The following is a 15,437-nucleotide window of genomic DNA, read 5'->3' as shown; positions in this document are numbered from 1 at the left end:
TCAGTTCACAGATGGCTCTTTCACAAGCAGCTCACAGCGTTCCTGTTGCACCTCTAGAAACATCAGTTAGAAATGCAGCTTTTAATTGTTTGCTTTGTTCCTGTGAGGTACTGACAGTGTTAAAGATTCTCCTGGAAAATCAACAGCTGCCGTGGTGAGTCCTTCTGTGATTCTTAATATCCACAACACCGTATATATTGTTGTCTTTACTGGGTCAAACCGTGTTCCCCAGAAAGCTTTTTGGTGGAGAATATGATCCTCTATTGCAGTCAATGCTAGGCAGTGGTAGAGTCCGTCACCTGCTGGTGCAAATCCACTGCTGCAGAGCTCCGATATCGGGACACAGCTGCTGTCGGCTCATCTTTGGCTGGACTGAGACCTTGATTCTACCAGAGGACACAACTTCACATTCTTCCAGACCACACACCAAACAAGTGTTTGCTTTCTGTAATATCTTAAAATGTTCATTTTTTTCATTTATTTTTAAGCAACTCCTTTAGCATTTCTTGCATTTTCAGATCTATTTTAGCCTCGCGTGCACTCTTCCTCAGGTTACCTGGGATCGTGGAGTTAGATGTATTATTCTTCACGTTGAGTCCTTCGGTATTTACCTGAACAAGCCTCGCATCAAAGCCCTTCTCGCCTCATTTGCACTTGGCCTTTGGAAATGTGGAGAATATTGCTTCAGTTTCTTCTGTCATTTGAGCTGGATTCAACCAGACACTGATGCCCTCTGCTGTCTCACAAGTTCAACACTACCTAGGGTGCACACTACCTAGGGTGCACACTACCTAGGGTGCACACTACCTAGGGTGCACACTACCTAGGGTGCACACTACCTAGGGTGCACACTACCTAGGGTGCACACTAGCTGGGGTGCACACTAGAACACAGTCCAGAAAGACTGCTCCCTAGAACACAGTCCAGTTAGGGTGCACACTACCTAGGGTGCACACTAGCTGGGGTGCACACTACCTAGGGTGCACACTACCCAGGGTGCACACTAGCTGGGGTGCACACTAGAACACAGTCCAGTTAGACTGCTCCCTAGATAGACTGCTCCCTAGAACACAGTCCAGTTAGACTGCTCCTAGAACATAGTCCAGACAGACTGCTCCTAGAACACAGTCCAGTTAGACTGCACCCTAGAACATAGTCCAGATAGGCTGCTCCCTAGAACATAGTCCAGATAGGCTGCTCCCTAGATAGACTGCACCTAGAACATAGTCCAGATAGGCTGCTCCCTAGATAGACTGCTCCTAGAACAGTCCAGATAGACTGCACCTAGAACATAGTCCAGACAGGCTGCTCCCTAGAACACAGTCCAGATAGACTGCTCCTAGACTGCTCCCTAGAACACAGTCCAGATAGACTGCTCCCTAGATAGACTGCACCTAGAACATAGTCCAGATAGACTGCTCAACAGATAGACTGCTCCTAGAACATAGTCCAGATAGACTGCTCCCTAGATAGACTGCACCTAGAACATAGTCCAGATAGGCTGCTCCCTAGATAGACTGCTCCTAGAACATAGTCCAGATAGGCTGCTCCCTAGATAGACTGCTCCTAGAACACAGTCCAGTTAGACTGCACCCTAGAACATAGTCCAGACACACTGCACCCTAGAACATAGTCCAGTTAGACTGCTCCCTAGATAGACTGCTCCCCAGAACATAGTCCAGTTAGGGTGCACACTAGCTAGGGTGCACACCAGAACACAGTCCAGTTAGACTGCTCCTAGACTGCTCCCTAGAACATAGTCCAGATAGACTGCTCAACAGATAGACTGCTCCTAGAACATAGTCCAGATAGACTGCTCCTAGATAGACTGCACCTAGAACATAGTCCAGTAGACTGCTCCTAGATAGACTGCACCCTAGAACATAGTCCAGTTAGACTGCTCCCTAGAACATAGTCCAGATAGACTGCTCCTAGACTGAACACAGTCCACATAGACTGCTCCCCAGATAGACTGCACCCTAGAACATAGTCCAGTTAGACTGCTCCCTAGAACATAGTCCAGATAGACTGCTCCCTAGAACATAGTCCAGTTAGACTGCTCCCTAGAACATAGTCCAGTTAGACTGCTCCCTAGAACATAGTCCAGTTAGACTGCTCCCTAGAACACAGTCCAGTTAGACTGCTCCCTAGAACACAGTCCAGTTAGACTGCTCCCTAGAACACAGTCCAGTTAGACTGCTCCCTAGAACACAGTCCAGTTAGACTGCTCCCTAGAACACAGTCCAGAAAGACTTCTTCCTTTTAGACTGCTCCCTAGAACATAGTCCAGTTAGACTGCTCCCTAGAACACAGTCCAGAAAGACTTCTTCCTTTTTAGACTGCTCCCTAGAACATAGTCCAGATAGGCTGCTCCCTAGAACATAGTCCAGATAGGCTGCTCCCTAGAACATAGTCCAGATAGGCTGCTCCCTAGAACATAGTCCAGATAGGCTGCTCCCTAGAACATAGTCCAGATAGACTGCTCCACAGATAGACTGCTCCCTAGAACATAGTCCAGATAGGCTGCTCCCTAGAACATAGTCCAGATAGGCTGCTCCCTAGAACATAGTCCAGATAGGCTGCTCCCTAGAACATAGTCCAGATAGGCTGCTCCCTAGAACAGTCCAGATAGACTTCTTCCTTTTTAGACTGCTTCCTAGAACATAGTCCAGTTAGACTGCTCCCTAGAACATAGTCCAGATAGACTGCTCAACAGATAGACTGCTCCCTAGAACATAGTCCAGATAGACTGCTCCCTAGAACATAGTCCAGATAGACTGCTCCCTAGAACATAGTCCAGATAGACTGCTCCACAGATAGACTGCTCCCTAGAACATAGTCCAGATAGACTGCTCCCTAGAACATAGTCCAGATAGACTGCTCCCTAGAACATAGTCCAGATAGACTGCTCCCTAGAACATAGTCCAGATAGACTGCTCCTAGAACATAGTCCAGATAGACTGCTCCCTAGAACATAGTCCAGATAGACTGCTCCCTAGAACATAGTCCAGATAGACTGCTCCTCAGATAGACTGCTCCCTAGAACATAGTCCAGATAGACTGCTCCCTAGAACATAGTCCAGATAGACTGCTCCTCAGATAGACTGCTCCCTAGAACATAGTCCAGATAGACTGCTCCCTAGAACATAGTCCAGAAAGACTGCTCCTAGATAGACTGCACCCTAGAACATAGTCCAGATAGACTGCTCCCTAGATAGACTGCACCCTAGAACATAGTCCAGATAGACTGCTCCTCAGATAGACTGCTCCCTAGAACATAGTCCAGACGGACTGCTCCCTAGAACATAGTCCAGACAGACTGCTCCCTAGAACATAGTCCAGACACACTGCACCCTAGAACATAGTCCAGACACACTGCACCCTAGAACATAGTCCAGACACACTGCACCCTAGAACATAGTCCAGACACACTGCACCCTAGAACATAGTCCAGACACACTGCACCCTAGAACATAGTCCAGACAGGCTGCTCCTAGAACATAGTCCAGACTGGCTGCTCCCTAGAACATAGTCCAGTTAGACTGCTCCCTAGAACATAGTCCAGTTAGACTGCTCCCTAGAACATAGTCCAGACACACTGCACCCTAGAACATAGTCCAGACACACTGCACCCTAGAACATAGTCCAGACACACTGCACCCTAGAACATAGTCCAGACACACTGCACCCTAGAACATAGTCCAGACAGGCTGCTCCCTAGAACATAGTCCAGACTGGCTGCTCCCTAGAACATAGTCCAGTTAGACTGCTCCCTAGAACATAGTCCAGTTAGACTGCTCCCTAGAACATAGTCCAGTTAGACTGCTCCCTAGAACATAGTCCAGTTAGACTGCTCCCTAGAACACAGTCCAGAAAGACTTCTTCCTTTTTAGACTGCTCCCTAGAACATAGTCCAGGTAGACTGCTCCCTTGGTAGACTGCAGCCTACAAATATTGCTCCCTAGGACATAGTCCAGGTAGACTGCTCCCTCGAACATGGTCCAAGTAGTCTGCTCCCTCGAACATAGACTGCACCCTAGATAGATTGCTCTCTAGAACACATTCCAGATAAACTGCTGCCTAGAACATAGTCCAGGTAGTCTGAATCCTAGATTGACTGCTCCCTAGAACATAGTCCAGACAGGCTGCTCCCTAGAACATAGTCCAGACAGGCTGCTCCCTAGAACATTAGTCCAGACAGGCTGCTCCCTAGAACATTAGTCCAGACAGGCTGCTCCCTAGAACATAGTCCAGACAGGCTGCTCCCTAGAACATAGTCCAGACAGGCTGCTCCCTAGAACATAGTCCAGACAGGCTGCTCCCTAGATAGACTGCACCGTAGAACAGTCCAGATAGACTGCTCCACAGATAGACTGCACCGTAGAACATAGTCCAGATAGACTGCTCCCCAGACAGACTGCTCCCTAGAACATAGTCCAGACAGGCTGCTCCCTAGAACATAGTCCAGGTAGACTGCACCCAAGATAGATTTCTCTCTAGAACACATTCCAGGTAAACTGCTGCCTAGAACATAGTCCAGGTAGTCTGAATCCTAGATTGACTGCTCCCTAGAACATAGTCCAGGTAGACTGCACCCAAGATAGATTTCTCTCTAGAACACATTCCAGGTAAACTGCTGCCTAGAACATAGTCCAGGTAGTCTGAATCCTAGATTGGCTGCTCCCTAGAACATAGTCCAGACTGGCTGCTCCCTAGAACATAGTCCAGACTGGCTGCTCCCTAGAACATAGTCCAGACTGGCTGCTCCCTAGAACATAGTCCAGACTGGCTGCTCCCTAGAACATAGTCCAGACTGGCTGCTCCCTAGAACATAGTCCAGACAGGCTGCTCCCTAGAACATAGTCCAGACAGGCTGCTCCCTAGAACATAGTCCAGACAGGCTGCTCCCTAGAACATAGTCCAGACAGGCTGCTCCCTAGAACATAGTCCAGACAGGCTGCTCCCCAGACAGACTGCTCCCCAGACAGACTGCTCCCCAGACAGACTGCTCCCCAGACAGACTGCTCCTAGATAGACTGCACCCCAGACAGACTGCTCCCTAGAACATAGTCCAGACAGGCTGCTCCCTAGAACATAGTCCAGAAAAACTGCTCCCTGGATAGACTGCACCATAGAACATAGTCCAGATAGACTGCTCCACAGATGCTCCCTAGAACATAGTCCAGACTGACTGCTCCGCTGACGGGCTGCTCCACAGATAGACTGCACCCTACAACATAGTCCAGAAATACTGCTCCCTATATAAACTGCACCCTAGGGTATAGTCCAGATAGACTGCTCCCTAGAACATAGTCCAGATAGACTGCTCCACAGATAGACTGCACCGTAGAACATAGTCCAGATAGACTGCTCCCTCAAACATAGTCCATGTAGGCTGCTCCCCAGATAGACTGCTCCCTCAAACATAGTCCATGTAGTCTGCTCCCTCGAACATCGACTGCACCCTAGATAGATTGCTCCCTAGGACATAGTCCAGGTAGACTGCACCCAAGATAGATTGCTCCCTTTTTAGACTGCTACCTAGAACATAGTCCAGGTAGACTGTTCCCTTTTAGACTGCTACCTAGAACATAGTCCAGGTAGACTGTTCCCTTTTTAGACTGCTCCCTAGACCATAGTCCAGAAAGACTGCACCCTAGACCATAGTCCAGATAAACTGCTCCCTAGATAGACTGCTCCCTAGACCACAGTCCCGATAGACTGCTCCTAGACCACAGTCCCGATAGACTGCTCCCTAGACCACAGTCCCGATAGACTGCTCCCTAGACCACAGTCCCGATAGACTGCTCCCTAGACCACAGTCCCGATAGACTGCTCCCTAGACCACAGTCCCGATAGACTGCTCCCTAGACCACAGTCCCGATAGACTGCTCCCTAGACCACAGTCCCGATAGACTGCTCCCTAGAACGGTGACCGTGATTTTGCCAAGTAGGATGTGATCCTGGATTAACACGCTTTGTTGGTCCTGGATCAGCATTTCAATCAACCAATCACAACCCTCTGATGTCATCAGTGTGTGCCGACCCAACATCGTCAATCCATTTTTTAATCTTTCCCTCCTTTTTTCATGCAGACAGACCCCAAAGAGGTAAGTTATTCTGTATATCTTCCTTTTTTCAGCTTCCTTGTTACTCAAAATGTAATATTTTAAGTGTATTTATTACATTTAAAACATACATGAAATTGAATACTTACATGAGTTTAATGCTACACTGAACAACTGCATTCAACAGGTGTGCAGTTTAGCTAATGTGCAAGTATTTCCCCCGCCTTTGTGACCAAAAGTAGCTGTGTGTGCGCAGTAAAATGAACGTAGGTGTGTATGCGCGAATAAAAAGTCAATTAATAGATTTTTGTATTTTTTTTTATTTACGGTCATAAAAAGCTTGAGGGTGGGGGAGGGGTAACCGCGATATGGCTTGTGGTTGTTACCTTTCAAAAGGCTGTGATTTAATTAAACATGTACCCTGTTTCATAGTAACAACGTTGCACTATTGCTATTGCTCGGTCTACAGGTTTCATAGCATTTTATGATCAGTTAATGCATTAATGCCTAGCGATTGTTTATGATCCAAATATCCAATGTTGATGAATTATTGCAATGTTAACTTTATGGAGTTCATATTTTGAAAAATGTTTTAGATTGTTATGAGAGTGCATTATTTATTTCCCTTGTGTGTTTGAATGAGCAGCTGGAAGTAGTAAAGTCATTTCAAAATAAAAGTCCCATGTGTGTTGGCATGTTGATCCTGGATCATCACAATTTCAGTAAGTCTAAATGTACTAATGTTGATCCAGGACCATCATAATCAATAGTTTAAATTTACTAATGTTGATCCAGGACCGTCATAATCAATACAGTCTAAATTCACTAATGTTGATCCAGGACCATCATAATCAATAAGTCTAAATGTACTAATGTTGATCCAGTCTAAATTCACTAATGTTGATCCTGGACCATCATAATCAATACAGTCTAAATGCTTACACTTTATTTTGGTAGTTCACTTTAGACATTCTACATAAGTAACTTTGTAACTACATGTCTACTAACTCTCAGTAGGGTAGGTTTATTGTTAGTAGAATAAGTTGACATGTACTTGCAAAGTTTCTCATAGTCAGTATGTTGTATGTTGTGGACCCATCAAAATAAAATGTTAGAAGATATTAAGCAGACAGTCTACTAATACTCTAATGACTGCTAGTTGACATGTAGTTGCAAAGTTACTTACTGTTAGTAGAATGTCTAAAGTGGACTGTTGAAATAAAGTTACCGTCTAAATTCACTAATGTTGATCCTGGACCATCATAATCAATACAGTCTAAATTCACTAATGTTGATCCTGGACCGTCATAATCAATAGTTTAAATTAATCAATGTTGATCCAGGACCATCATAATAATTTTTATATGGAGTAGAGCATAGCTACCAAAATTTCCAAAATACCATCTAACTCCATTATAAATTTATTAGAATTTTTGATGACAGTAGTATCATGGCTTATATTTTTATTGAAGTTTTTAAGAGTTAGGTAAAGAATAATGTAACTTCTTAGTTGATGTTTGCACACAGTTTTGATGCTTTTTACAGTGCGAGAGAATTTTAAAGAGAACTGTAGCATATTTCTCTTAACCCAAATTCCTTTTTTATTCAATTATTTACAGAGACGCTTTCTGAATGAACAGTTTTGGATTCATCATGACTGGTAAGAGCACATGTTTGATAAACATGTAAATGCCCTTTAGAATTTTTAGATTTTTTGATATTTTTTTTAAATTTCTTTCTTTTTTTTTAAACACAGATCTTCCATGGGATTCACTAGTGGGCTGTATTGGGCCATATAGCCTTTCGGCAGCCCATTTAAAAGCACTTTACGAGCCAGCATACATACCAGATGTGGTGAGTTATTAATGATAGATGCATTTTAGAATGTTATTTATTATTATTTTTAAAAAACTGGGTTCTAACTATAATTATTATCAATAGGTCATCGATGCCCTCATGTTTATTATCTGCAAGGTATGAAGTATATTATTTCTTATGAATCATTGTAACTTTTTTGGCACTATAAACCTGCCATTCCTTTTTCCATTAACCCTCTGGGGTCGACAAACGCATATATGCGTTTTGAGGCAGATTTTCCTGATAAGGCCGAAATGAGCTTGAATTACTCTGCCATTTTTGATCGTACAGATAAAAGCAATACACCATTCGAATCTGTAAGGGGTCTACTTTTATTTGTATACACTCATAATGACAACTAAACTTTGTGCTTCTGAAGAATAAAGAAAACAAACAGGGTGTGCTCTCTGTCTTCTCAGTCTCCGCGAACTGTTTTTAGAAACGCGTCACTAAAATGAACTGTAACTCTGCAAATACTTCACACAGAGACATGGGAGTTATATCTATAGAAAGCTGCTTGAAGTGTCTACTTTGAAATGAAGCAAGTCTTATCGAAAACAAACATTCTGTGATGAAGTAATCCATATGAAACCAACACGATGTTCAGTCTGTCCCGTCTGACTCATTATCGCTAATGTGACCCGCCCAGCGCTCGCGCTGTTCATATGTAAATAGCCACGTGGTAAGTGCGCGCGTGCAAACGCCCAACAACACAAACAAAGAGGAGGTCCTTCATCGCGGCTACTGTTCGTTTCTGGAAGAAGACGCGCTGAGTAAAAGCAGGATTTCCCTCCAAAGAAGAACACGATTTCATCCAGCAGAGGAGATGAGTAAGTAATGTTTCTTTTTTACATTAGTTAACGTTTTATTGTGACATAAACTTGAACAGATCTACTAACAGTTAGCTGGGTTTTCCCCCAAACGACAACATGATGAATGCTACGCGTCTAAGAATGTTTAGACCATGTTTATTATTAATACTCTGTTCACAAATATATTTTAATAGCGTGCTAAACAATAATAATTAGTTTCTCAGATATAAAATATCATTTTTTTATAGTACAAAGTACATCCTTTTATTGTACAAAGCATGCTTGAGTCTGTGGCTACAGAATCTTATCATAGGCTACTATAAAATCATACATACTAGACTATATGACTGCAAAATCATAGTTGGGTTTTTCCCAAACTATAATTCCTGACTACAATGTTTGAAATCGTGTAAAACATTTTGAATATGACGGGCAATTCACTGTATTTAAATTTCTTACAGCGCTATGATGTTTTCATGCTCTATATAAAACAATAAAAGTAATATGAGTGTACACTGTAACATGATGAATGCTACGAGTCTAAGTATGTTTAGTACATGTTTATTATTAATAGCCTACTCTGTTCAGAAATAGATTTTAATAACGTGCTAAACAATAATTAGTTCCTCAGATATAAGATTTCTTTCTCTATTTTATGATAGTGATATATATGATATTTATGATATATATACAGATGTTCCTGACATTAACATGCTCACAAATGTTTTTTTGTTTGTATTTTATTGAATCAGATACCAGCACCAGATGAATCCTGATGTCTCTTCAAACTGTTTTCCTCTGAGAGCGCTGTACCAACATCAGATGTTCAACTACACTGATATTCTATGTCAAAACAAGCTCCTTCTCTACTGATTATGTTTTTTTCTTCTTGAATCCATGGAAAGAAGTAGAAACACTTAAATAACACACGTAAATATCAGGTATGATTTACTTGTTTCACTTGTTGAACAGAATCTGTTGCAGGAATGACTCAAAGTCTGTTCACATCTCTGTGGTTAGATCAGTGTGCACAATAATGTGTCTTTGACCTTCATTATGTATGTTTTGATTATACTGTGTTGTAAATAAAATACAAATAATTAAAAAAAAAACATTTTTTTCAATCTCCTCACATTCTCTCTTACCTGCCTCACAGTCACACTGATGGGCCATTAGGGGCCCATAGGGGAGGGCCCTTTGTCTCTCAGGTGAAAATCACTTAATATTCATGGCCATTGCCACTCCGTCGCATATAGACCCTCGACCACAAAACATGTCTTGAAAATTTTAAATCAATATATTGTTTTCTGTGAATGAGTAAGCAGAATGATTTTCACATAATTTTGAAGTAAATATTCTAGCCTACAAGACTGATTACTCAAAAGTCTTGGTCAGGACTATTTAGTGTGGGTTTTATGGCCTTATTTCAGCTACATTTTTTTTCCCAAAACTTACAAACCACGCATAATATTTTTTTTCTAAAAAATGCAAACATGTACATCCATCTTGGTCACATATTATTGTAGCACTGTTTGTGCTGAATACAAAAAAAAATTACATGTTGGTCAATAGTATGTTTTAAGTAGCTGAAATAAGCACAAATATCAGGGCATGTCAAAACATCTCAAGGGCCCCAAAATGACCTCAGACCCCAGAGGGTTAAGAAATTTGAGGATGTCTACAGTGTTTGTACCCAATCTATGACCAAGATTCTGTCTGGATCACAGAGGGTCAAAAGCCACTACTTTTGCAAGGTGAAGTAAATATTATTTACATAAGAATATATTATTTAATATAAGGTATATGCCCGTCTAAAGAATGAAGCTCTGACACTAGCAACACCAACTGGAATTCCTGAAATAAATGTTGTTTTCAGTGGATTTTTTAATATAGGTCTTACTTTGGTTGAGCCAATGTAGCATATGTATGATAAAGATAAGGATGTTTCCAGATAAGAATCGATTTTAGCTCTTAAGAGTGTTTTCTATAACCAAGGTTATGAACGTATACACAGTTACTCAAAAATGCTTTTTGATATCAACATGCAAGGACATGCTTCACATGCTATTTAACATTTGCTGTCACTTTCTGCATTGATAGGTTTTTATTAGCTTCCAAAGCTTCCCTTTATTTCCAAAGCTTCCCCAAATGTCCCTTTTATTTGTAAGTATTAGTTATTCAAGTGAAAGTGAAAGTGGCCAAGTATGGTGACCCATACTCGGAATTTGTGCTCTGCATTTAACAATCAATACAGTTTGTATTGATTGTAACCCATCCAAGTGCACACACACAGCAGTGAACACACACCCGGAGCAGTGGGCAGCCTGCTCCGTTTGGTTTGGCAGGTTTGGTGCCTTGCTCAAGGGTCAAGTCATGATATTGAGTGTGGAGAGAGCGCTGGACATTCACTCCCCCCACTTGCAATCCCTGAGACCTGAGAACCTGTGACCTTTGGGTTACAAGTCCAACTCTCTATCCATTAGGCCACGACTGCCCCAGTCATATGTTTACGTCTTATTGTTTAAATCATTGTCTCTGCTTATTTACCTGCAAAAGGAGAATGTTTTAACTTTAATGCCTTTAATTTATCCTAAACAATAAATAGAAAATACAATAATTATGTTAAAAGAAATGCACATGATATTCCATATAAAACTGAAAGTTTGACTCCATTAATCATTCTGTCTTTTCAGAAAAACATACTTAAAAGCTATGGTAAAATTATTGGAGCCCACCTGGAAAATGGAAATCACCGGACACTTTTTGTAAGTAGGCCAAATCATACCACACTAAATGCAATAAAATACGCAATTATAATAGCTGACCATTTATGTTTTACTCTATGTAAATACATACATACATACATACATTAAAAATAAATAAATAATGACACTTGATGATTACTATGATTTTATGTCCTAATCATTTCTTATTTTGTAGTTCTGTGACCTAAAAAAACACACAATCACATACATGGATCCATTTGGTGAAGTAGAGGAAAAGAAGAATGACATTCTGAAGAACTGCAGGTAGTACATTTAGGGGGGAAAAATTTAAGAATATGCCGTTATTTAGTTCATCCTTGCCTTAAAGTATGTAATTGTAGAAGGAATTTGCCAGTGTGTTCATGGCCCAGAGCTACAAAATTGTTCTGCTAATGTTTTTGTTGAATTGTGAAATGTTGCATACCATATGACAAAACAGCACTACAGTTAGAATGTATACCTGATAACGTAGCTTTATTTTTCAGTTCTTTTGCCAAAGCTAAGGGCTGCACCTTTAAATGGACATGGACTGATGTGCCCCATCCACAGCAGGAGGATGGTCATTCCTGTGGTGTCCATGTGTTAATGGCAGGCTGATGTCTCCACATTTATATTTTTATATTATGTTTCCAAAGGTTAGTTGAGGTTAGTTTATAATGTTTGCAAAGCTTTTTGCACCAAAAATAATTTCCCATTATCATTTTCACTTTGTAAAAAAAACAGAAGTGAAAGAGGTGTTACATCTTGTAGAAATTGAAGTAACGATTGGCAAACTTCATCGCACCATTGCCACACGCTCCTTTACAGTATGTCATGTGTTTAGATACTCAAGATGGCAAGCACTGTAATAGAGTTGTATATGTTTGAGGCCGAGGCAGAAGAAACTGAAACAACACAACACAATGACTGCAACAGTTTGTTTTAGAGTGGCAATTACTGTTGCTTGCTTAATTTTCACTATTGTTTTAAAAATATTATTACATGTCATATTACAAAAGACATTGCATGTACGTGGGTATATATTTTCTTAGCAACACTCACACAATAATACACTTGGTGTTTGAATAGTGTTAAACACTGGCTTGCCGTTTATTACAAACACTAAGATGAAAAATAAAGGTACTGACCTGCATTGCCACCGAGGATAAAATGCTTGCCGCTCACTCTTTCAATGAAAGATTTAAGATTTTATCTGCTAAAAAACGGATACGTTTAAAATAATTCACAAAACAATGAATTTTGAAGAACAAGTGTGAACTTTCAGTAGCTCAGGCATGCATTTCTTATGCTATGCAAAGTTTTTGGAGGACCCAGACAGTATGTGGCCTTGTTAGATGATCAAAGATATTTGCTCAACTTGTGACCGATCACAATGTTGTGGCTCAAAGGTATATATGTAGAAATCAAGAACATTTTGATTCTCCATTTCATGACCACTTTAAAAAGCCGACTTAATTTATGCTTTAGTTTGCTCAGGCCCTGCTTGATGGCAAAAGATTGGTGGAGGGATATACCTCAGTGGAGATACCCCAACTGAGAGCACAATTCTGCCACACTCTGTTTACCACTTTAGGTACTCCTTTTTTTTTTTTTTTAAATATACAATTGTATAATTATACTTATCTTAAACAAAATTACTAATTTCATGTTTCCCCCCCTGCAGATAGAGCTATGAAATGCACAGTGTGCTGGGGTGTCCTAATGAAAGACAAGGTAATTAGAAGTATCCACTTGATGTTGTAATAAATTGCAAAAACCCAAGCATTGTTTCATTTTAGGTATGCTGTCCCAAATGTGGTGTGCACAGCCATTTGAGATGTCAGCGAACACCCTGTGGCATCTGTGTGATCTGCAATTGTAAGTAATTTTACTTCCAAGAACACACTGTGTACTGTAACATGTACAGGCTAAAAGAGCAAGTAGTTCAAACTGCAATGAATTACATAAATCAAAATGGTATGTTTCAAACAGTGTTTCAAAGTAAATTTAAAGCACTTAATATTTACAGTTTTAATCAGTGTAGGTTTATGTGCATGTTAATGTCAATGTTTCTGCACAATTATAGAAAAATAGAAGCATGTTTCACTGCAGTTTCCAGATTAAATGGCCACTGAGAAGCACTTAAAGCTTTTAAATCTCATTTGAAAGAAATTGATATTAGAGAAAGTGATTAGATGATGATAATACTGTTCTGTATTATATCAGAACTGTTATGTAGTAGTACATATACTACATTTGTGTTGTCACAAATGTAGTATATGTACTCGTATGTAGTATATTCCAGTACAGATATTTAGTTTGATGTAGTTTAGTATGACAGTTTAGTATGGTGTTTTCCTGTCTCTATTTTTTTCCTCGTTAAATTATTTTGCCATTATTCATGCTAATGCTTTAAATAGCAGGTGGAGAAGGAAATGTTATGTTTCAACATCTACAAAATCAAGAATGTAAGCACACAGAGGAAAGCACCAGACAAACTCCAGATGATACGGATCAACAGGGAGGAGAGAAAAGGGAAACTTACAAAACAGACAAAGTGGAAGTAAAAAAAGACCAATCAAAGGGTAAAAAACGCAAGTCAAGTGATGCATCAAATAGGGAAAAAAAGCAAGACAGCAAGGAGGAAAGACAGCCACAAACTTTTGACATGGACAGTGATGCAGGTCATGAAAGTGAGGAAGTAGGGGCAAGTGACAGTGCAGATTGTTCTCCAAATAACCCCACAGAGGACATTAAAGTTTTTGGACGCTTAGCCCTCACTGGCCAGAAAAAGACCCAGTATGTTGTCTCAAAAGAAGAAATTCAGCGCAGAATAGAAGGGGAGAGCATGTCCTCTAATGTTTTTAGAGATCTGCTAGGAGTAAGTTTACAATCACATTGATAAAATGGTTCTTTTATGACTGTTTTATGTGTGTTTTGCTATTAATTTCTTTTTATTGTTCTAATGCATTATTGTTCATTCTTCTTAAGGGCCGCAAGAACAATTTGCCTGAAATAGTCCTCACCCTTCCCAAGAAAATAAAGACTAAGACAAGCATTTTTAGTGCTTTAACAGAGGGCGAGGCTTCAGATCTAGCCATTGGTCTAACCAAAAGCCTATGTCAAAATGTCAGCCCAGAATTGGTACGCAAGGACATAAGTGACCAGAGTGCAGAAGTGACCAGGTATAGTACATTTGCTTAAAACCCAGAAAATGAAAATTGTCATCGTCAACTCTCCCTCAAGTTGTTCAAAACCTGTATGAAATTCGGTCTTCTGTTGAACAAAGAAGATATTTTGAAAATAGATGTTGGTTGTTGGCACTGACTTCAATTATATATATATTTTTTCGCTACTGTGGAAATCAATGGCTACTGTCAGTGTTTTGTCACCAACATTCTTCAAAGTATCATCTTTTGTGCTTAACAGAAGAAAGAAACTCACACAGGTTTGGAACAACTTGAGGGAGATAAGTGATGACAATTTCATGTCTGGGTGAACTATTGCTTTAATGCACAGCTATGAATGTTGCTACTGATGTTGGCTGTTTGATTTAGTTTTTACAATTTCATATTTTTTTCATTAAAGGACAACTCTCGCTAGTGTACGCGCCAACTTGCAATCGGGCCTGGATTCTACATCACCCTTCAGTTTGTTAACCCACACATTTGGTCCACAGGCAGTTGATGGGGTGTTAGGTTTCATCATAGAGAGTTTGAAATGAAATGCAGTAAGTAAACTTAATAATTGTATTTTTTTAACACTAGCAGCACCAAGCATTTTGTGAATGTTCAGGTTAAATCAGTAAGCACTGTTTTCAGTTTTTTCTACTGATTATATATAAATATTATGTGGGTCAACATGATCCTGTTTGTCTAAAATGCTCTTGTTAATTTTATGAAAACATGCTCAGTGTAAAATTATTATTTTTTTTTTTTTTGACATCTGTAAAATTT

At 40.3% G+C, this 15,437-nt stretch overlaps 1 protein-coding gene across 1 annotated transcript; it reads left to right on the top strand.

Annotated features, from left to right (window-relative positions):
• Positions 1-13,910: 13,910 nt before the first annotated feature.
• LOC131520994 (uncharacterized) lies at positions 13,911-15,207 on the top strand. The gene is made up of 3 exons (XM_058745605.1): positions 13,911-14,362; positions 14,473-14,666; positions 15,070-15,207. The coding sequence occupies exons 1-3, from the start codon at positions 13,922-13,924 to the stop codon at positions 15,203-15,205; spliced, it is 771 nt and encodes a 256-aa protein (XP_058601588.1). The 5' UTR covers positions 13,911-13,921; the 3' UTR covers positions 15,206-15,207.
• Positions 15,208-15,437: the final 230 nt, after the last annotated feature.

The sequence above is a fragment of the Onychostoma macrolepis genome, chromosome 15 (genome assembly GCF_012432095.1).
Source record: "Onychostoma macrolepis isolate SWU-2019 chromosome 15, ASM1243209v1, whole genome shotgun sequence".
NCBI classification, from domain to species: domain Eukaryota; kingdom Metazoa; phylum Chordata; class Actinopteri; order Cypriniformes; family Cyprinidae; genus Onychostoma; species Onychostoma macrolepis.
This window is presented reverse-complemented; position numbering and strand designations above follow the sequence as displayed.